The 24,215-nt window shown below is 38.7% G+C and overlaps 1 protein-coding gene across 4 annotated transcripts in view; it reads left to right on the forward strand.

Annotated features, from left to right (window-relative positions):
* c3h20orf27 (chromosome 3 C20orf27 homolog) overlaps positions 1-24,215 on the forward strand; it is a 40,021-nt gene that overhangs the window by 5,388 nt on the left and 10,418 nt on the right. For 2 of the 4 annotated variants that reach the window (XM_039609785.1, XM_039609786.1), the window contains exons 2-3: positions 1,135-1,244; positions 12,700-12,839. In XM_039609785.1, coding sequence (XP_039465719.1) covers positions 1,220-1,244; positions 12,700-12,839 — 165 coding nt within the window. In that variant the 5' untranslated portion in view covers positions 1,135-1,219. The remainder of the gene's footprint in view (positions 1-1,134; positions 1,245-12,699; positions 12,840-24,215) is intronic. The other 2 variants (XM_031726892.2, XM_031726893.2) reach the window with 1 other exon arrangement.

Here is a 24,215-nt window from a genome sequence, read left to right on the forward strand (position 1 = left end):
ACCAAAGTCAGTGTTGCCCTACCCTACTCTGAACTTACTACAGTAAAAATAAAACATGTTCACTGTCACCAGCAACAAGCAGGAGAATAAAGCTATTTAATGTTGAGAAAACTCATCAAGTTTTGTGCTCACAGGGGGAAAAAACCTCTTCCAAGTCCTCTCTTGAAATATAAAGAGAAAAAAGTTTTAAAATGATGTATGAAGATGTGTGTGGGTGTGAGGGAGAATATTTTTTGTATAATGACAACAAAGACTTTCAATTCAATTTCAATTTATTTTTTTTCTGTCACGTAGGCCTAAAAAGACAAAGTGTTAAAGCAATGGGGGAACTTGTTTTAGCATTGTTATTTTTTTTTTTTTTTAAAGTGGCACTCACGTGCTTCCATACTTTTCATAAAACACCCTTTTGTACTAATAATAGCATTAGCTGCTCCAAATCTTAAGACCTGACTTAACTTAAAAATTGTGTCACCAGAGCAAATAATTGGATGCACTACAAATGCCACTTCTCAAAACTTTCTATAGCAATGTCACGAGTTCTTGCACCTGTTGGTTAAAATTATTTAAAGCTGCTGCTTGTTGAACTCTGTCAGACCTGTTGGTTATTGTTGTATAACAGCAGTACTGCCTGAAAATAAGACTGCTATCTTTGAGTGTTATCGTAGTAGTATATTAAATAGACCTGCGTGCTTTCATATACTGGCTATGACTACCTTGTGCTGCACTATACTTTGCATAAATATAGTTAAAGTTTCTCCGTGCTTATAAGAAGAGTAGCGATGAACATTTTCCATCTGTGCGAAGCCCACTAGCAGCAGCAGCAGCCTCAGCCCCTATAGCTAATCCTCTTAGACTGTTTTGTTGTTTTCCTTTAATTGAAGTCTCTGTCGGGAGTCTCTGGCTCTCCTGGCTTGACTAGTACAGGACAGCTGTGCTCTCAGCTGAAATACACACTAACAGGGAGTTGAGGATTTAGGAACAAGCACAGGGAGTCCAGCCATTATTTCAGTGTTTTTACTTTTCTCTCATGTAAATCTTTGTTCTTATCATTCAGTGCTTATTTCCTCTTGTTTTCTGTTGTCACCCCCTTGTGTGATTGCCTCCTAACTTCTTAACTTTTCTTTTTTTTTGCAGAGTTGTTTTGAGGTCGGACTGCTGAGATGACAAGGCTGTGACAGTGTGCGACTAAGTGTGTCTGTATCGGACTCATTCCTGTGAGATGGCTACTGCAAAGAAAAGTGAGTGTATGTTGCTGTATGCATTTTTTTAAAAGTACTTCTATGTCATTCTGCAGTAATGTGCCAGATGATGGTGTGATTGCCTGGAATTTTTAGAAACAGGAAATGCCCACTTTAAACTAGTGAGACAGACAGACAAACAGCAACGGCTGAATTCTGAGTTCTATTGAATAACTCAGTCAGGTGGCAACAGACTGCAAAAATAATTTGCATAAAGTTATTTGGGAAGGGGGGAGGTACTGAAAAAGGAAACCAGTTTGCTGATACATTTGGTACAGGAAATCACGCACAGTCATGTGAAAAAGTGAGTACACACAAGTTGTAAGTTGTAGATTTGCTGCTGTACGTGTCGTTTGACCCACTTTGGGCTAAGCGTTAGCTGTCACACAGATGGCCTCACATTTTGTTCTAGAATACGTTGGTATATAGAGAAGTGCATGGTCGACTCAGTGATTGCAAGGTATCCAGGTCCTGTGACTGAAAATCAATCCCAAATCATTATGCCTCCACCACCGTGCTGACATTTGGTGTGAGGTGTTTGTGCTGAGTGTGTTTGGTTTTCTCCTAACGTGGAGCTGTGCATTATGGCCAAACACTTTCACTTTTTCATATCTGTCCAAAGCACATTTTTCTGTAAGTCCTGTTCAGCTGCTACAGCCGAGTTGGCTTATTCTTTTTAGAGAGAGACGATGCTTTTTCTAGCTAACCCCTGCAAACAAGCCATACTTGTTAAGTCTTTGTCTAATATGACAAACTTTAACTTTTTCATGCACTTTAACATTTAACATGCCACTGAGGCCTGTAATGTTTGAGATGTAGCGCTTGTTTTTTTTCTGAGCAGGTTCTGTGAGCATTGCATGGTCTGACCGTGAGGCTAATTTGCTTACATTGTGGCTTTTTGTTAACATACACCTGAATGCTCCAGACCAGCAGACTGCCAAAACTTCTGCTTTTATAGAGGCGCTGATGGTTGCTGATGATCAGTTAATCAAACAGATTTGATTAGGAGTATCTAAACTGCTACTTACTCTCTTAAGTAAGTAAGGGGTAAGTAAGGGTTTGTTTTTCACAGGATAGGATAGGAAAGGAAATGATGAGTAGTCGTGTGAAACTTTCATTTTCACATTACTATATATAGATATGTAAAAAAAACAGTTTTACTCATCTGGGAAATGAGCTACAGTTTTAGATGCTTCAGAATTGGCTAACTGAAGTGGCACTTCTTCTGCATTCATTGTTTATTAGAAGGTAAATGAAAGGAGAAAAAAAGGGAGTAACTAATTTCTTATTAGAATTCATGATGACTCATAACCACAGATTAACTATTTCAGCCATGAGACAGCCTGACTTAAATTGAAAACATGGTTTATGGTAGATTTTTTTGATTGAAAAGCAGAAATGGTATAGTGAGGCATGCCGGGAACAATGACTATGTGTTTATCTCTATGAATAAACTTATTCGCCGTCCCAGTAGTTATGGATACTTGTTGCCTTCACAGACCACTTTGCAGACCTTTGTTAGGTTCACTGATGACTGGTGCTTCTCTACTGATGTCCCGAGCGTGACATTTTACAGGGTTTGGGATTGGCTCAGATATCACAGGAAGAGTGTCTCTTATAAGTTGTTGCCTTTGGTACAATAAAAGTATTTTGCAATAAGCTGTAAAAATGTTACTGTGGAGATTTCAGTCATTTCCTTTTGTCCTTTGAACACTGGCGTGTGCGAGTAACTGTAATAATCCGTAACACACACAATTATATTGTTGTTGTTTGTTTTTTAAAAACCTCTTCCCAGGTGCATTTTGTAAATTACTGTGCGCTTTCATCTGCTGTATATCAGCTGTATCACTCGCCCTCAGTTGTCTTCATGTGAAATTTTATATACAGGAAGACATAGATGAGCGTGTGTGATCTCGCTTTAACCATGCCCAGCAGTGTGCTGAAAGCAAAATTGAAGTTTTTCTTTTTTTGTCTCCCCACAAAGAGTGCTGTTAAATGAGGTGATATAACCAAATGTGAGAGTCTCAGGTGGGTCTTTTCAGAGTTGTTACCAAATAAAGAAGCTTGCAGTTTGTTGGTGTGATGTTAATAGTAGACACTGGTGATATTTTTTTTTATCTTTTTATTGATTGCAGTTTTTTTCAATAATAACAGCTGATTGTTTTTTGTGTAACTTTTGGAGTTAATGATATTTTATGTCCAGTCTGCAATCACTGCACTTGAGTCCTAAACCCACCAGGATTAGACTGATAGGCTAACAGACTACTGTAATATTCAGCAGAGCAGAAAGGGATACGCTGACAGGCAGATTAGTGGAAGGACATAAGTAGATGTATATTAATCTGAAATAAGCCAGTTGAGCAGGGCTGCGTGTTAATTTGTGTGTACACATGCTTTTTTGTGCTAACTCGGGGTTATGAGACCAGTCTAAACAGTGTCAGCTCTCAGTATTGTGATAATGACAGGGTTAGGGTTTGGCTCAGATCTGCACCTTTGATGCAGCTCTTGTATGTGAAAGTACCTCAAATACACATGAAATGCTTGTGTTAAAGAGGTTTTCAGTAAACTTAAATAAATAAAATCAAAGGTTAATTTATTAAAATAATTCATCTTTAAAAAAAATGTGCTTGGTATAAACTGGGTGTATACCAGATTAAATTAAATGTAAGTACATTGTACTTATGTAACAAAAATTATATGGGGAATAACTTAAAGTCGGCAATCTGGGCAGATATAGTTTTTTGAGTCTGTCTTTAAGAAAGAATTGCCTTTGTTGTTCTTGGTGAGTGGATTCATTAGTGAAAGAAATTACCGCCAAGTCTGTCTGGATGAGTAGATCTTTAGCATTCATAGGAGCATGGCACCAGATGAATGATAAAACTGAACAGTGTTTATGAATGCAGTTTTAAATCAGCAATGGAGGTGATGGATGGCTGCAGCATTTCTTTTGGCATGAGTGGGTCTGCCTTTTGAAGAAGATTAGCATTTTAGAGGGTTATAAAATCTTTTTTGATAAAAATCTAGACGCCTGTTTACATAAAAACACGAGTAAACACGTTAGCTGTGAGCTACAGAGGCATTTTTGGTATGATCCAGGGGTTAAAGCAGGATTTGGACAGCTCTAACAGCAGCTCAGATAACGACCGTAGATATATATTTGTTTGTCTTGGTGGCTTTGTTAGATTTGTTTTGTTTGTGTAGAGGCTGTGTGATCTGCTGACCTTCTTTTGCTGCTGTGGCTCTGAGGTTTATGGATCTTTGTGGATTTAGGCAGCTGCATTGTATAATATATCAGCAGATATTACTCAGGCTGGGACTCTAGCTTGAGTGATATCTGCCTAGCTGTAGTATGAAATTGGAATTTGGCAACAGATAGTGAAGAACATCAGCTTAAATTCAAATGAATGAGTGAAAACCCTGACCTAACCAAACAGTGAGCATGGTTACTACTGCAAATAAAAAAAACTTTAACAGGCTTCATGTATAATGTTTACCCCACATAGCCTGTACTTAGGTGTGCTGGCCAAGTGTACTAACAGCTAGTCAAATTTCAATGACTCATTTTTTTTCCATCTGTGAGAACAGTGCCATCCGTGATTGATTTCTTTGTGTAAAAACCTCTCATTCTTTCTTTGAACTCCTAACTGGCTAGCCAGCTAGTGGCAAACCTCATCTTTATCCATCCTTCTTTAAGAAATAAAATAACTTATGACTTATTTATTACTAATTCTATTTATTATAGCTTTCAGTTTCTTTAAGATGATAGTATTTAATTTGCTGAGCAGTCATTGCTGTTTTAAAAGTCTTCTTCAATCATCCCCTTGTGTCATTTGAACTCGGCCGGTCTGCTCTTTCAATGAATTGTCTTTCTAATTATTGTTCTGTATTTACATTTTGCATTTGTGAGACCATGTTTCACACCCCCAGAATATTAGTAGGGTCATAAAAATATGAGTGGTAAATCCTAACTGTTGTAACAACTAGGACTGGGCCATATCATCTGGTCAGTGATAATAATGGTATAAATATAATATAAAAATGTCATATAATTGCTATAGCAATGCTATACAAGCCTGGGCGTGTCTGAAAACACTGTGCCAGGCTCCAACCATTTAGTATCTAAAACTGAAGGTACTCTAGAAACCTCCAACAAAGCAGAGTACTTCAAAATAGATAAGAAAACTGACCCCGCCAAATGTGGAAGCAACACACTTGTTTTACCACACCGCTGAGTGAAACCAGGCTATAAAAACAGCAAACACTAGCAGCATGTTTAAAGTCACTTTTATTCCTTATTGTGAAGCTCAGTTTGAACTTCAGCAAGTCATTATTAGCCTGTATAAATGCCTAAATGCATCGAGTTGCTGCAAAATAATTGGCTGATTACATATTTACAATACTGAGCAGTTGAACAAATGTACCTTATAAAGTGGCCAGCGAATGGATCTGTAAATACACATGTAGCATCATGGTCATTTGTTAGTTTCTGAGGCATACCTACTTTTTGAGCAAACACATTAAAGCTGTTAGATTTACAACTCAAGCCATTATTTTTTTTTTCCTTAAACTGATCATTTTTCACATTGAGTCAAAGTTCAGGTAGAGTCGCTGTAGATAAAAGCACATTTCTTCACATTTCAAGCTATAGCGTATCTTTTTGACTTTGAAAGGCTGCCTTACTGCAAAAAGTCTGCCTTTGCATGAGTAATTACTCTGCCATGAAGCCCTACTGTATGAACTTCAAGGCTTCACTCAAAAAGCCTTATAGCAGGGTGAAAAACTGTAAGTAAGTGCTCTCATCATGTGATTTAGATGATTATAGTAAAGCTTAATATTGATAGAGAGCTACATCTTCTCAGAAAGAAAGAAAAAATGCATCCATATTATTGCTGAATTTATATGTGGTGATCATTATATCGTTGTATCCATTCACCTTCCATTTGAATAAAAAAGGAAAAAGAGAGCCCTAGGCTCTAATTTTCAAATGTTACTGATTTTCCCACACATATTGGTACTCTATACTCCAAAATAAGATGCAAGAAATGTCTAGTAGATGTTAAAAGATTTGCCCTTGATGGATGAGCTGATGAATTGAAGCTTATAGCTGATTCAGAAATGCATTTGTAATGGTTCTATAAAACAAATGATGATATCAGATAAAAGCTCTTTGACTTCTGGGTGTCTTCAATAAAGGTAAAAAGAAAATGTGCAGATAGATTATTAAGTGATTAAATTATTAAAAGGTTTTTGTAATGATTAAAAAAAACCTCTGTACCAAAAAACAGGTTTAATAATGTAGACTCACCTAAATCCTGATGAAATCACAAAAACTCAAAGTCCATCACTCAGAAGTTATTCAGTGTCTTGCATTTGGACCTGCTACACCACTTTTTCTTTTGGTTTATTTATTTTTTGTAGATATGGGTTTCATGTGTGTATTGTTAATCATTATAAATGATGGTTTATCTCAATTTGGTCTTCATTGTCAATTGAGACAATCCCAGTAGCTGCACACAGTCCTATGAACTGCTCCAAATGTAAAGATACGCCTTTTAATTGTGATGTTATAATGTGACTTTGAAGTGTTGACATATTTAAAATGTAGCATACATCAATAATTTCTTTTATTTGAACAGGACTTAAAATTGAGGATTTTTTGTCACAGATTTATTCTTTTTTTTCTTTGCCTAAACTGATTACTACTTGTTTCACATTTAGGGTATTCTTTACTTGTTATTTTTATAGTAACATTGAGAACTAAATGAGCACGTTTACAGTACTCAAAAATGTTCAAAAGTCAAATACCTGATGCCAAACACTGTGCTCCTAAAATCAAATATGGAAGTATCAGGGTGAATATCGTGACTTGGGAAAGACTCATTATTAATACTGTGGTACGTGTTGAATTCATAAAAAGGCACAGATCAGATAAGAGAACTCATTTTACGGATAATATTGACATACCCTGACTCTTCTCATCCTTTATCTGGATTTGGGAGAGACTTATTAGGTAGCATTGTCTAGGATAAAAAGGCTAATAAATTCAGTTTAAAGTTAGTTTACATTTTGCTTATCTTGTTTTAGAACTTGGAGTATGGGATATTGCTAATAATAAAAGGCTTCCTGTTGTTTTCTTTGATATAAAGAGCTTTGGATATGAAACATCATTCCTCAGTTTCCAGTTTATTTCTAAACAGTGACCCTGCACATATGGAACATGATGTAACTCCACGAACTCATTACTGTGACCCAGATTGCTGATAGCAAGCACTTCTAATCTCTAATATGAGTCTGAATAAAAGTTTAGTGGAACTACAGGGACAGTAATGCCTGTGCTTCGTGTAATGTAGCTGCTTGTGTTAGTATATATGTACTAAAGGTAAATCCATCAGTCTGGTGCTATGAGTTTGAATACTGGATTGCACTGGAGAGCCACTTATGGTATGCACGGTCATGTCGGGGCTTGTTTCTAAGAATATGTACTCATCATTCTTACAGCAGAGAGTTTGTATCTATAAAAATAAACTTATTATTTTATTAATTTTTTTCAGTTATACTGTTACAGCTGGGATAGACTCCAGGCCCCCCATGACCCTGACAAGGATAAGCGGAAGAGGATGGATGGATGTTACAATGATCTCTGCTGTTATGGCCAACATAGCCAGCATTTTGCGTAATGATGTCTGTGTATGTATATGTATTCCCTGTGAGTCCAAAGTTTAGGCCTAAAATGTCTGAAAATACTTGGGTGCAGACATTTTTTTCTGTTGTTGGCTTTGAATGATGTCATAGAGAGGGGGTATCCTTACATGGCTGCCTCAGTCATGTAGCGCTTAATATGACCACAGAAGTTCAACCCACCTTCTTAAAACCTGCTGTTTGTCAAAGACAGCCAGTTAGAGGAAGGTTTGCTTAAATGGAGAAGAGCTAAAAGAACTTGTTTCAGACACAAGATGAATTGAGGGGCTCCACCAAGTCCCACTAATAGATAAATGTGGATTATTTTAAACTGTAAATCGTGCAAAGCTACTCTAGTAGAGACTAGTTCCACATAAATCAGCTAACTTACCCAGCAGTAAAACGTTAGGCTGACTCTACGAATACGTTACGCACCAGTCATGCAGAAACTTGTTTATTTACTCAAGAGAAGGCTAACATTCCCATGTTGAACATTGTGGATTTTGGTCTCCTGAAAGACTAGAGGGTTTTTATTTAGAAAATAAACGTTAGTCACTTTCTGAGAAAGTGCAGCACTTTGGTGTAAAGATGAACCATCAGTACCAGTTTTGGTTAGCATTAGTAGAGGCCAATCAGTTGAAGAACTACTGGAAAAGGATGAAAGAACATTTTCATATCTTTTGACTTCTTTACTTGTTAAGACAAGACTTTTTAAAATGAATTCACTGTTCCCGCTGAAAGGGAAGTAGCAGCTGCCTGCAACCTTTATTGACATTAACCTCCTTGCCCCTAGGAAAAATTGATGTTTGCTCGGTGATTGCATTGAACTCTTTTGCTGTCTGAGCCAAATTAGTTAACAAGTTGTTGTGGCAACCAGCTGGTGTGCAACACCCTCAACCTCTGGACGATCGCTTTCAATAACAAGGTGATTGCACTGGTTGCCTGGTGGGAGCCAGGCTGCTTCCAAACAATGGAGACCTGACTTAGTGCAGTCACTCACAAACAGATCACAACACAGTGCGATTAACTGGATTAAGTCTGTGCTGATGAGTGTGACTGGTCTGCGATGTCTCGTAATAGGGCGCCTGACTAAATTGGTTGCCGAGTGGTTGTGTTATGGTTATATTTCTTTATGCGTTTCTTTAAGTGCTTAAACTGCTGTAGTTAATGTGCCATCCTGCAGTGACTACATCACTATTTATAGAGGAATTTTAGTTTCAGATCTATGAGGTTTTACCGAGAATCTGAATATATCTAAAGTATTTAATATGAATTGAATATGAATGATTTCTTTGTACACAGCAACAGATTTGATGTTTTCGCCCTGTTGTTATAGTTAATTGACAGATTATTACAAACATGGAATTACCAATTTGACCTCATACAGTCACAAACTGTAGACTGTCTCCTTGTTATTGCCATTTAATTTTGCCATCCAACCATCCAAATGGTTGCAGTTCTGGTTCCTGTACCTTTCAAAGCCAACACGATTGCAAGTTCATTGAACGTGATGTTTTCTTTGATATTACCTAATGAATGTAGAATGTCGAAATTTTTACTTTATGTCATTTCTTTTTACTGGCTCTGCTGCACATGCTGGCCTTTAGTTATTCTTACAGGAGCCTTGAACGAAATTTCTATTAGATTACTTTAAGAAAAAAAAGTAGGTTCAGGTTGTGCTACATGATTAAATGAGCTGGATCAGTTATACCTTACACAAATTGAACCTGTGCATATTAATATGCTCACTTCTCAGTAAACTGGCTTTTATATAAATTTAGCTTATGTTAAGCTGATATGTCTTTATTTTCAGATTAATATTGGTTTCCTGTTTCTGTGGGATAAGAGATTTATTATTTTGATTTAATCTGCTCTTCAAGATAAATGTTAGGATATTGCCTAGCTTCACTGTCTTAGATCGGTAATTAATTCAGATGGTATCAGCTTCACCAACTGTTGGCTTAATATAACTTGGCAGAGGATGTTTGCAAAAACCCTGTGCTTGAATTAAAGTAACATTTCTGGTCCAGACCTGAAGGGCAGGAAAACCCTCTGCCAGTAAATGTGAGGATAGTTTAACTTCAGACTTGACTTCAGAAAAAGAAATAAATCTCCCCAACTGTCAGTTTGGCAAGAAACAAAATGTGGTTTATTTTACTGTCTTGTACACCACGAATGAGAAAATGTATTTAAAAAAAAAAAGACATTAATATTCTGACTGCTGTAAATGAGCCTTGTTTTGGAGTGAGTGTGACTTTGGTGACATTTAGCTCACTAAATTAATAATGCTGATTCCAGATAGCTTTTCAGTGTGGTGGTGCATGGGCCTGTTACACTGTGACTCCGAACATAAACGCACCTAAGCCAAAGAAGTAACCCAGCAAAGTTTGTTCCATGGTGAAGTAATGCTTTTTGAAATCCAAGTTAGACATGTGGGCCTTGTTGTCAAACAGTCTTTGTTAGAGATTAAACAGAGATAAAACACAGTTTAAAAAAAACAACAACAACAACTGACTGTTTATCTATGATGCGTTCATTGATCATCTGTGAATATGTGTGAATGCTGCAGTAGAAGTAGAAGTGCTTGTATGAATGGGTGAATGAGATTGTATAGAGGGCTTTGAGTGCTCAAGTACAGTTAAAAAAAAAAAGCTTAATAAGAACCAGTTCATTTACCATTACCAGACAACTGTGCACACAGAGGTTGGTTAAACAATAACACTATTGCAGATTGTATTACTTTGAAGTTGTATTTAATATTATGACATGTTAAATGATAAATAGAGAATGTAAAGCTCTTTACGTGCCATGTGAAGCACAGTATATCCATGTCCCACTTCAGCTAAAGCACTGACCTCCTTCTGGGATTCTTTGGAGAAAAACTATCGATCAAGTAGTTCAAGTCCAATTCCTAAAACTCTTCAGATTTAGTAGCTGTAAGTGATCCGCTGTGCGTGCACCTCCGTGTTATCTTTAGAAACTAACGTCTTGAATATTAACACAAAGGACCATTATCCTTGCAAAGCACTGACAGGAAGCAGCAGATAGTCTTCACTGTATATAAAGCGAGTTTGGGCTGCTTCCTTATTCACAGCAGGTAGCTCCACATGTTTGAGTTGCAGATTTTTATGTTTTTTCATGCCGGGTCTCCTTCCTGATTCGACCTTGAAGGGAATTGTGTCTCCTCCTGGGACCGAGCTGGGGATCTTTCACTCGTAGAGCCCAACATACATTAGGAATATTTAAATCTGTAAACCGTAATTAACCATCGTTTAACCCCACAGGAGATGTCAGAGGGCGCCTCCACCTTCTCCTCCTGTGCTGAGTCTGCTAGCACCAAGCACTGCACTGCTGCTCCGCCGCTATGATTCGTCTCAATGCTGCAGACCTCCTGTGAACGTTACAAAACATACAGACATTCTTATAATCGTACTATATCGAAAGGAAACAAAAAAGTAAACTCCACCCTCTTTCTTTACTGCTTATGCATAGTTTTGTCTGTTTATGACCACCTCAGAGTTATCTATGGACCAAACTCGCATGGCCTTGCATAGTGTTAGAGGATCACAGCATAGCTACAAGGACACACAACAGTTAACGGTCTTTAACCTGCAAGCTCCCCAGTGATGCTGAACTGTGCCCATGTGAGATAAATACTGGTGATTATCCAGTGAATTGATGGAGTGGGCGTGATGTATGCTGACTCCCTCATACTCTATTAAGGCAGCACCCGAAACCAAACTGAGTATTTCCAGCAGCGAGAACACTTCTTGAGGGGACTATCTCCTGATTTTTGTCTACATGTTAAAATAGGGCATCTTAGGACAATTTCTTGACTTGATATCTCTGATATCATGACTCACTCTCTGGAAGCTGATGTGTGATAACAACTGAGGGCTCAGACGTGCACTCACACACTGCAGCAGCACTTATTTAAAGTGTTTTTATGGGCAGTAGCATTCACGGTGCCTTAAAGGATAACCTCCTATTAATAGAGTATTTAATAAATATTTAAAAAGTTGCTTAGGTATATTCTTTGTACTATTTATCCCTGTCTTGCTGTTTAGCTGGTGTTGAAAGGCTCTGGGAAGGAGATGCTTTGAAAGGGGCTCAATTTTATGGACCTTTGAACAAATTGTTTGTTTTTTCAGGGAGTTATTATTTTTTATGGAGGGCGGTTTATTTGGAGAAGGATTTTCCATTCTCTCACACTGGGAATGAATGCCTGGGCAGAGGAAAAATAAATAAAAATGTGTCAGTGTGTCCTATGATAGCACTAAAATCTAAGGTCAAATAATAAGTTTAGATTGCAAACCTTTAACTCTTTTATTTTGACACTAAGGTAACAGTGAGATTCACATATAGGTGTCTGTAATGTGATATCACCCTGTTTATCCTGTGGGTGAAGATAGCTTTAAGACTCTGGGTGTGTGTTTGGTGTCTTTGTCTCATGCAGCGAAATGAACGTTGGCCCAGTCAGATGATCACAGATACTTAAAAAAAAAATAAAATAGAAAAATAAAAATGTAAATATCTGAAGGGGATAAAATCTTTGTGCCTGATGTGTGTTTGTGTGTGCATTTTCAAGGCTTTAAAGCACCCAGAGGGTTCAGACTAGCAAAGGATGCGCATGAGTGATTGTGAAGTGCTCTCCAGCAACCCCCCATTATATCACTTAAAAGAAACAACCGGCTGCTTGTTTTCTCCTTTTAAAGGGATCCAATGTGAATATTTGTGTACATAGCAGACCTTCAGCTGCTCTTCTGTCTTTCCTCTTCCTCAGGTTGTGCTAAGGCGGGAGGCGTGCGCTTCTCAGAGGAACCCCACGCTGCTGGAGCATCCTCACACGTTCATTTCGATGAAAAGCTACATGACTCCGTTGTCATGGTGACTCCAGAAGATGATGGCAACTTCTTGGTCAAGGTTAGTTTAACCTTGTAATAGTTTGACACTTAATAGCTACTGAAAATTAAAGAGATGTCTTTTAATGTAGCTCAATTTAATTTAAAATTTGTAACCTTTTTTTTACCTTAACTGTTTTTATAACAAGTGCAATCAAAAAGTTGCACAACGTCTTCCCTGAAAACAAAAGAAAACCCACCACAGCTAAATTCCTCTTCAATGTCTTCTGCTTGTGAAGCACTGTGAGGCTTTAAGAACTTTTTAGATTGTTTCCTGGACGTCTTGTTCAGACCACCAGCTGAGCATAAACGTTAACTTATTCTTCAAACCGATTTGACTTTTATACCAAGGACGATCGCTAATGATGAGAACCGAGTCTCTGTGCGACTGTGGTGCAGGTTTTAGTGGAAGAGCCTACATCAGGTCAGGAGTCAGAGGAGAAGTATGATTGTTGTTTATTTTTAAACATTCCTGGGTTGTACACCGAAATTTCCTCCTGCAGAAGTTCAGATTTCTGCTCTAACATCCTGACATGTCACATTTGATCCAAATGGCTTGAAATATGGCTGTGATCTTAGCTCATCACTGTGCCCTATTGCCAAATTTGGCTCTCTGCAACCTTCTTTTTCATAAGATGAATTTCAAGTTGCTGATTAGACACAGAGGAAAAGATACGTGAACCTGGGAATGGACTCTAGAGTATATCCACATGTAGAAAAGAAGGTCAGAGTTGCACAAGGAGCTTTGAAGGCAATGACGGCTGAATTTAAATCAAGTAAAGTTTTTCTTTAATGTTTTTATCGGTCCAGTTGTAGAACAGTTTTATCTGTTCTACAGTCTGAAGACCACTCTCCTCTCTTGTATTGTCTGTATTAGTTGCAGTCAGACCACAGTCTCGCCTTACAGGAAGTCTAATATAAGATGCTATTTCTGACTGTCAGACGGCAGTTCAGGTAATTCACTTTACTTGGTGTTTCTCATCAGTTCTATATCATTGAACCCACGAATGGCGGTAAGAAAGATAGCCTTTATTCATTCATATTAATTCCTAAAAAGAAGTTAATATTACTTCAATATATATAAAACCGTCAGTGACTAACATGCAAATGTGCAAACACGTGGATAAAATCATATTATTATCACTGTGCACTGAACAGTCTTATGGCAGCTGATATAAAGGACCTCCTGAGGTGCTCAGACTTGCACTTTGGTGCAGTCAGTCTTTGACTGAAGGTGCTGCTCTTGATAACCTTCAGGCCACAGAGTGGGTGTGCAGGGTTGATTATAGCTGATTTCAGCTTCAAGTGCATTCTTCTCTCGAGCGCCTGCTGGGCTTTTTCAAGTTCAGACCCAACTGCGGGGCCGTTCCTCTATAGGTTTATCTACTGTTCCTGTCTGCTGTGCAGACAACTTCTCCTCAGCAGGCCCCAACAAAAACCACTGGCCACCACCATATGGTAGACACACTGCACACCAAGGGATGGAAGATGTTTAGTGACCTTAGCCTCTGTAGGAAATGAAGTCACCTTTGTCCCTTACTGCACACTGCCTCTGTAGGGCTCTTCCAGTCCAACTTACTGTTGAGCTGCACACCAAGGTATCTGTGGTTAATGAGCACTTCCACTTAATTGCATCGGGTTATTATTAGTGTTGAAAGGAGGATTAATATGAATAAAATTCTCTATATGAGTCAGTAATTATCAAAATCTTCAGGCAGGACAATTATTGATTGACCTCTTGCTGCTACATGTATTATATAAATGGAAGAAAAAATGTCTTACGTTGTCTCACCTTCAATGTAAGTGCCATGCTGTTGTTGTTTGGTGCTATAGATGACAGTACTGAGCGCTAAAATAATGAATAAAACCTCTTCTGTTCATCTGGACGTTCAGTGGGAGAAACATTTCATCACTCATCCAAGTGACTTCTTCAGCCAAGGTTTCGAGTGAGCTCATTAAGACATTTGACCTCAGGAAATCACATGGTAGGGTGGGGCTAGGTTTCACAATGAGCTCACCCGAAACCCTGGCTGATTGTGACCTACACCCGTTTTCACACCTCGTGTGATTAGGTAGAGGATCATGAGGGGGTCTATTGTCCCTCTTGAAGGGGACACTCCCACAGGGCTTAAATCTGGGACTCTCCACCATTGGACCCTAGAACTGAAGAAGCTTCTCGGATGAGAGGTGAAACGTCTTCAAGCAACTTAAAGTCCAGATGCCTTTTCTTTCCAAGCTCCTTAGAAGACTAACACTATCTTCTTTTGTAACAAGTAGAGTCAAGAATTAGATCAACATGCTATGAAAAGTCAGTACCTATTTTATTTTTGTAGTTTTTTCCTGATATAATACTCAAATTTTAGTATTTACAATAGTTAATGTGAGTAAGTAATAGGGGTAGGCTAGAGTCTCAAAAAGATATCGCCATGTTTCAACAGAAATTTGTGGTCATGATAATTTGATGACATACAAACAAAATACTGAACCATGTTTCATCAGCGATTGCAGCTCACAGGCAGTTTTTTTTAAATCATATTTTTCCATTTTGCTCCTAGGTTTTCATTTTCCCTTTCATGAGTACTGGTGGTTTGAGGGACACTAAAAGTACACGTGTTACATCTTTCTTTTATACTGTGCAATTATTTGACAAGGGGAAATTATCAAGAGCACAAAAGATGTTAAATGTCCATCTGCGACGGATAGAAAGACTGAAGATTATTTTTAGTCTGGTGATTATGTGTGTTTTGTTTATGTCTGTCTGTTATGAATTAATGTAGTCATGAGGCGCTTCGCTGATGACGCGTTGGAAATGTTCGGAGGCACTTACTTAAAATGATCACCCTAAGCTCAGCTGTCTGGCAGCATCACATGCTCTCTTGGATAAGAAACACTCTGCACCAGCCTGTTATTCAGTTTGCGTCATGCGTGTCACGTACACCAGAGAACCAAATTCAATTCCAGTTTTATTGTCATGGGGTGCAGGTGTAGTTTCAGAGTGGATGTCAACAAAGGCTGTAAAAAGGTTGATTAAAGGTTTGCCAACACAAGATCTTACTTCTCTGGTACATGTCTTACTAACAAGAAGCCTCCAACCGGCTACATTTGTAAAAAGTAGTGATTACAAATATTTTTGAGTTTTGTTTTCTTTTTGCAGAAATCAAATCTATTTTTCACAGATTATATCTCTTGTGGCTAATCATCTTAAAAATTCTCAACTAGGCCATAAGGGCTCAATTTCCTTGGATGCCATGTTTTCAAGTAGCAGAGCTAACAGAGAGGTAGCTCTTTGATCTGGTGTGCCCGTCCCCTCGCTTCCTGTCAGAATTGATAGGTTGTATCTGTGAAACATCGAGTCCAAGATTAAAGTCTTTTCATTCCTGCTAATCTTCTCTGTCAGCTTTAAAGTTATGAACAATGATATCGGACGGCACATCTTTCTGCTCTCGGCTCTTTAACCCTGCAGGAACCAACAACAAAGGAAGGTGCCTAAGGCCCGACATTGTTGTAATATTAATGATAAATCACCCTGTGACTTAAATTGTCATACAGACTTGATCTTTACATGATAGTAATGATAATGAACCATGTTGCTCACTGCACTATTTATTTACTTTTTACTTTCCTTTTACTTTTCTTTACAGCTGCCTTGTTATAGAGGTGGTTGTTCATTAACTTTAATCTATGTATTTGTTTTTTTATTTTTAGGTTGTTTTTTTTTTAACATTACTAGCTGTGAAAATTTGGGATGTAAGGTGTGTCAGTAGACATGCATGGCTAGATTTAAATTCATAATGTTGTTACTATGTTCAGTTGTTCTGACATACTGTATTTGTGAAATGGTCGGATGGACGTTACACCATTTTTGATCCACACTGAAGTAACAGTAACATCTTTTAAAAATACTTCCTCTAAGAATTTTTTGTTTTTCCTCTGCCAAAGTTATGAGTTTGATGTGTATCACAATGTGTTGATAACTGTCTGATGGATTGCCATGAATCTTTGAAGCTGTAAAAAGCTGAGTGGGGTGTTATCGTCGTGAACACTATAACTTGAGAACGATGCGAGATAGGATATTCAAATTGATCTACTAAAAATATTGGAGAGGTTTCAATGGCAATCCAGCTCATGTTCATTAACCGTAAACATCACCTTCATCATGCCAGTAAAGCAAAATTGATCACTGAAGCTGGCTCCAGAAACTCGTGTTTGAGTCAAGCATTGTTTCATTTACATAAATGTGCCGGTTAAACTGGTGAAGGCTGCAATACGAGGTGCAGTGATACTCTTTTTACCAGATAAGCTTTTCTCTTTAATAAACCTTGTTGGTAACCTCTGTGTGTTGTAGTTGTAATATTGTGGAAAGTGATTAATTATTCCTCTGTTGCCACCAGCATGTTGCTGCAGTCACTCTGTGTTGATGGGGGAGTGTGGGGTTAGGTTACTATAATAAACCAGAAAGCCCAAGTTTCAGTGTAACAAGCACCTCAAACTTGTGGACGAGTATTTAAAGATCACCTTTGACCTAAGGTCAGAGGTGATCTTTAAATTAAGAGTGACTTATAAGGCGTACTATGTATGTAGCCGGTCTCTAGTCACATAAATGAAATGCGATTAGGCAGAAGAGTGATGTCCATCTGGGCCACTGTATTCAAAATGGTAGGGCAATTTGGCGGCTTCCACAAACAAGTGCCCTCCCCAGTGTAATCTTTATGGATTGATTCTAAGTGTATGAGAATGCCTCAGTTTGTTGGAAGATGTAACTGCACACTAATCAGTTTATATTTGTGATTACAATATTCTTTTTTTCTTTGGTAAATAAGTTTAAAAATAAAATAAACAGCAACTTGAAATAACATCTCACTTTGAAGTAGTGCTACATATTTGTTGTTGTTTAGCTTTTTTTTCTCATGGTTTTTTGTTTTTTTGTTGTTTTTTTTTTAACGGTGCCTTTAAAGTCTTAAGAGTGTAACTTTCCAGATCCATAACTGCAAACCGCAGTATGAAGATTCTTGTTTTGGGCTAAGTGTCAGTGGTCTGAGCAACTCTGAAACAAAGAGGTGGATGCAGCAAGAAAGCATTGCATAAATTTGATTCTTATTTCCTTGGTGTTAGGGCAGGTTCATAAAATTTGCATACCAGGCACGTGACCCGAAATAATCAAACCCAAAGTCAACAAGGTCAGTTCAATATTACCCCCCCCCCCCAAATCCCCATTATATCATATTATAACGTTTCATGAAAACTTTTGTGTGGTATAAAACCTGATAAAGTGGTCGGCTTTCTCAATTCAGTGTACTTGGCAAGTAAAGAGAGATTCTGGCTTGTTATAGTAACCTAACCACTCCTGTCAACATACAGTGGCTGCAGCAACATGATGGTGACAACAAAGAAATAATTACTTATTTCCCACAACATTAGAGCTATAAAACACAGAGGTTATCAACAAGGTTTATTAAAGGGAAAAACGTTTCTGGTAAAACGAGCCTGCAACTCAGGTTTCAGCTTTCACTAGTTAACCATGAGCAGTTCATGTAGATGAAATTAAAATCGATCATGTCTCCCTTACACATGAATTGTAATAATTTTGGTAATTTTCTTAATTACTATCTGGCACTTTGCACTTTTTTGTGGTTTCACGTGTTACTCCTCAGCCGTAAAAGGCAGATGGGGTTGTAACCCTGATGGATGGGCGAGCAGGTGGGCAACACCAACAACCAAGTTTGTGAAATCGATAACTCGAGATCAAAGCAACGTAGGAGTTTCAATTGATACCACATGTGCATCTACAAAAAATCTTAGACAACTTCGAATCTGACCTCAGGGGTCAGAGGTCAAGTTTTCTGAAAATCTTGTGACTTTAAGAAAGCAAAGTCACCTAGGATTTCCAAACTGATACCATAGATGATAAATGGAAAGGTTCTTATATAGCTCTTTTCTACTCCATCTTAGCACTCAAAGCTTCTCTGTAAGTGCTTTCGATGGGAGTTTTATGGCGTGGGTTCGCTTGGCTCTAGGTGTGTTTAAAAAAACAAACAAAACAAAACAAAAAAAAAGTCATTAATTTATTGAGATAGAAAAAATTAATGTATTTGGCGATTAGACTCAGATGGCTGATAATGGGAGAACTGTATCCCAGGATTTACGCCAGGACCTCCCATAGTCTAGACACTGATTGTGGTAAGGATGGAGGCTTGGATGAAGCTCTGAGTGGAGATGCGGAAGGCACTGGGTTGAGAGTCTGAAGGGGAGAATGACAGAGCAGAGAGTGGAGGCTGATTGGCTAAAAGAAGGCTGGTAAGAAGATGATTTGACTAGAGTAATGATGTCAGCATTGAGTTTGATAACGTGGGAAAGAGGAAGCAATGTAAAAAACAGACTAACAGCCGAACACCCATGAAAGCAGGCATACATTTAATTTTGCAGTAACAAAAGTATGTTTGTTAATGTGACTAAGCCTCTTGAAGTGTTAACTCTCAGTCACTGCCAGATCATTGTGATTAAAAGTTGTGTGTGAGCGCGTGGATGGACTGCAGACACTTAGCTGTGACCTTCTCGGTCACAGATCGGCCCGTTTGTGCACTGGTGTTTCTAAAAGCTCTCTAAGTGCAGGCCCAGAATATTGTGAGCTCGGTTCCGTGGCTCTTCGTGGAGGGGGCATTGCTATGGAAATGGTTAGAGGGTGAGAAGGGAGGTGCCAATCCCTGCAGGCAGACCACTGAAGAAGTGGGCGTGTGTGGGATGGAAGCGCTATGCATACAACAGCTGTATGAATGCAGCTCTGATGAAGGTAATTTACATTTCACAAATTGTGTATGTCCATGTGTCAGGTGGGGATCGAGGAGATTTTCTATTCAGTGTTTCTGCACAGAAATTTTAGCCGCGGTGATGCAAATGAGCAGCTGTCAGTGCTGCAAAGATTGGCTGAAAAATCCACACGTTTTTAAATTTGAAGTGTTTATGAAGTTTAGTTTCTGTAGTGCATAAGGTGAGGTGTTGTTCTGCATAACATTAGTGGTTCTACATGCAGATTACCAGTAATCTCATTACTAAGTAACCAGATTAAAGGCTAATGAGTGAAGGATGTGTGGTTGTCTGCTGGAAAGATTAACACAAAATAAGAAGATGAAAACAGGAAAAGCTGTTTTTAGCTTAAAGTAGCACTAATACAATTTGTATATTAAAAAGTGATTTGTTATTAGAGGTTGTTCTTGTAGTAACACATCTGCAAACAAAAGCTGACTCTTGACGCTTAAAGATTTCTTCTTCAAGATAAACACTGCAGCAGTGGTAGTTGTTTAATACACAGGGGGAATTTACCTACAAAAGAGCCATTTATTCCACTCAGGAGCTGATGGAGACCAAAATAGAGTTAAAAGAGATGGGACCTCCAGTAATTAGGTGAACACAAGGATTTTGCCTCCATACGGACTTTTTTGTGTACCCCCAAGAGCTTTCAGTCAGGGTGAAATGAAAATAAATCCAATTTTTAAATCAGTGGTGCTAATTTAAAACAACTGTCCCCTCAAAAGGCTTTGTATTGTAAGGAAGGCCCTACAATGAAAACGGTACTGTTGGCTGCTCTCTTAGGCCTTGTTTATACTTTCAGCTTTAACGAAACGTCATTTTCCCCATCAGACGGTGAGTGGGAGAGAACGTGCACCTTCCTGTTTTGTGTGACCGCACGGACTCGTTAGAATTTACATTACAATGCACCAACTGTGCAAGCGCCCCAGGTGGCAGACTTCAAAGAAGTCTAACAGGAAAGACTACTAAGCGGTTGGGTCTGCAGTTGTCTGTGTCCACAGCAGAGTATAATGAAGGCTTCATTTTCCACAGCAGCTTGATCTGCCCTTTCTGCACCGGATGACCTTCCTCCTATTTTTTTAGACTAACTTGCGACCCCTGAGTTTGTCTCTCCTTGTCTCCATCTGGGGATCTTTTGCATGAAACACAGCTTTAATCACCACCACCAAACCACACAGCTGACCACGTAAAGGCCCTGCAATATTAGGACAAGATGAGCATGAACAAGATGGGAATGACGAACTCCTTTTCAACTTTTTAACCATTGGGGAGGGAGCACCATTGACTGATGTGTTGGAGGATGAAAAGAAGAGGATGAGGCAGGGAATAAAGAGGGCAGAACACAAACTATGGGAGAGACAAGAAAAAAGTTAATGATGTGTAGTACTGGAGTGTAAATGGACATTATTTAACCAGTTTTGATTATTTGGATTTAATTTAGTCAGGTGTAATTGACATATTTATTCACTGTACACTGTAATGCTACATTCCCAGCATGGAACATAGTATTTTGAGACTATAGCACGACCAAAATTATCATTATCATTGTGCAACTTGCAATCTCCTTGCCTTTTAAATGTGTGCTTTGAAGCCAGGGATCTGGTTTGTGACCACATGCAGAAAGTTGCCAGCTTCACATTGACTTTGGTGAGTTAATGGTCAGTCCGCTATCACTTTGAGATTGAATGGAGTCAAGTTGGCAAATATGTGCAATCCGTTTGTGATAATCGGGTGAATTACAAATCCCTTTTCAACAACATAACGAGAAATTTACATTAACTACATTTACAGTCCAACCAGAATCAACCAATAATGACGTAGTTGCTGCAGGATGGTGATTTAACTGCAAATTGAAATCGGTGCTCAACAACCAACTCGAGTTCCCTAATGTAAATAAGTGTCACAGAGGAGATGCGCTCATTGGCGCAGACTGATTCAGATTGATTGCAACCCTTTGCTAGTCTGAATGATTGCACCAATCTTGAGTTGCACTAGGCGACCTGTGCAAACACCTTGTAATCAAAAGTGCGCTACATCCTCGACTTCTAAGCGACAACGTTTGTAATGTAGATTGCAAAGGTTCAAAATGATTATAGTACCTAACAGCATTTTTCTGCAACATTAAATGAGCTGATCTTTGATAGTGGACTAAATCACAAGAGGTGGTTTAAAATGGGAGCTAAAAAAAACCCTTTCCTACAGTAAGTTACATTAATGTATTTTCAACTTTTTGCCAGGTGTTTTCATAGCTTAAAGGAGACTATTTCCCTTTACTGCATGGGCTGATCATACTCACCCATTTTACTCCTTAAAGGCCTGTTCTGAACCAAGGTACAACCTGAAGTGATTGCAAATGTTGCTCTATTAGTTCTGGATGTGTAAATGAGCTTGGATACAACCAGAACCCCTGTGCATTCAAGTGGAAACAAATCCACAGAAACGTAGGAGATTTGTGTATATAACACTTCTACTCCCAGTTATATTTTGGCTCTATATAGTCAGAGCACTGACTGAAGTGGTTACATAGCAGTGTAAATTTATATGTTGTTCAGTAACCTTGGTTACTCTGGTAACTGATTGAGTTATTGAGTGCTCCTAGTATAATCTGCTTAAGCTGCATGTCGGCGCTCTGAATAAATGAAGCTGACTTTATGGAGTTGCCCTTTGAAGTCCAGCAAAAATTAATTTCTTATGTGTTATGTAAGTATTGCCAGCAGCTATGAAGCAAATGTAAACCACACAAATAGCTTACAGCTCAATCTTTGCAAGTCAGTGGCTCGCTCGGTCTACGGAGAATTGTTTTTTATAAGCGACATCTTCCAAGTAAGAGTTTCCTGCTTCTACATGTAGTCAGCAGTCAGTGTTGTGTGTTCATAAGTACTGACTGAACTGTCTCGGTGAAGTGGGGTGACGAGTTCTTGAAATGTGTGGTATTTGTCAGCCAGCTGAATCACACCATTGTTTTTGGGTGAACGCTCCCAGTGTTACACATAATATGTTGTAATACACAAAAACAGGAATGCTTTCTTTTTCTTATGAACTGAAATGGTTCACGCTGAGTTCTACTTTTTCACTTCCAACTGTTTGCTTGGGCTTTTTCCTTCCTTAAACTGTCTTTATTTTGTTGTTTTAATGTGGAGCCTGAAATTTGAATTTCACAGTGTGTGGACGTGCGTGGGACTACGCTCACAGAATGATTGTTCTTCTCTGCAGTGCTCCTACAGCATTCCCTCTTGTCCCTGTAGCGCTGTTTGGAGTCTCTGCTCTGCTGTTGCTTTAACCAGGGGTCGCGTGGGGCTGAAAATGTCGTTTGCAGCCTTAGCTGGAGGGTCTTTACGCTTATCTCTCCTTGCCTGCACGGCCCTGCTGTCTCATTCTCTCTCTCTCTCACTCTCGATGTATCTCTGTATATCTCGTCTCCTCTGCACGGCTTTCTTCACCACTTGCTGTGATGACTCCCCCTCATGAATTTTTCTCTTTGCTTAATATGAGGCTGCTACTTCTATATCTCTACTACTATATCATCCCACACTAACTTTTTGCAGCTTTTTCTTGCACTTTCCAACTATAATACTCTTTATCTCAGGTTTGAGCATTGGTAAAATGCAGGATGACTGACTGACTCGACACTGTCATATGCACAGATCTTTTACCAATGCTGCACCTAAGTTTTATCTTTTCAGTTGGTCGCTATGGACCAGATTTGCGGGCAGCATCAGTGCAAAATGTTCTTTTGGTGTTAAAGATCTGCTGCTCAGATTTTATAAAGAGGCACAGTGAATATTTTTCAAACTAAAATGGGTGGTTTCCCTTTCAGTGCACAACAATTTTGGGAGGAGGGTATTTAAATGAATCACACAAACATGAGGAGAGCGGTAGGCTAGTTATTGCAAATAACACTGAATTTATCACTGAAAAAATGCATGTCTTATTTTACGGCTTTTGTGGTTGTGATAGTTGTCGCTGGGTGTTAATTTATTGCAGAGGGTTATCAGAATGGCAGACTGAACTGAACCTAATGTGGAGTGTGGTGGGAGGAAGAGAGTCCCAATATAGCAGAAATCGAACATGTATAACAGGAAACACTGCTCGGCCGTCGGGTCTCCAGCTAACTGTATTCATATCCTGCAGAGTATAATCTAGGCCTAAGGTGTAAAACCTGCGCTTACCCTGTAACAATTTGGCGAGTACAGTACTCACTCCCACATTGATTCTGCTTGTTTTTCACCTGCTGATTTGTGCTGCTCTTTGTAGAAATCTGGTCACAGTGGTCAGTAGATATTCTGTAGAACTTTCCACTCCTGATTGTGGCCTCATGCTAAGTGCATAAACTGTCAGAGAATGAAAACATTTGACAAAATTTCAAATTTCTTAAACTTCCTAAACTACCTGAGCAGCTTCTTGATGGATGCTCAATCATCCAGGTAAGTTGATTCTGTTCATCTGGACTTCGTGTTTTCAGTGGGCGAAACGTTTCGTCACTCATCCAAGTGACTTCTTCAGTCTGAAAGAGGTTAAAATATTACACAACATCCTTTTTTCTGCAGAAGTCACTTGGATGAGTGAAGAAACGTTTCGCCCACTGAAAACACGA

The sequence above is a fragment of the Oreochromis aureus genome, linkage group 3 (assembly GCF_013358895.1).
Source record: "Oreochromis aureus strain Israel breed Guangdong linkage group 3, ZZ_aureus, whole genome shotgun sequence".
NCBI lineage: Eukaryota > Metazoa > Chordata > Actinopteri > Cichliformes > Cichlidae > Oreochromis > Oreochromis aureus.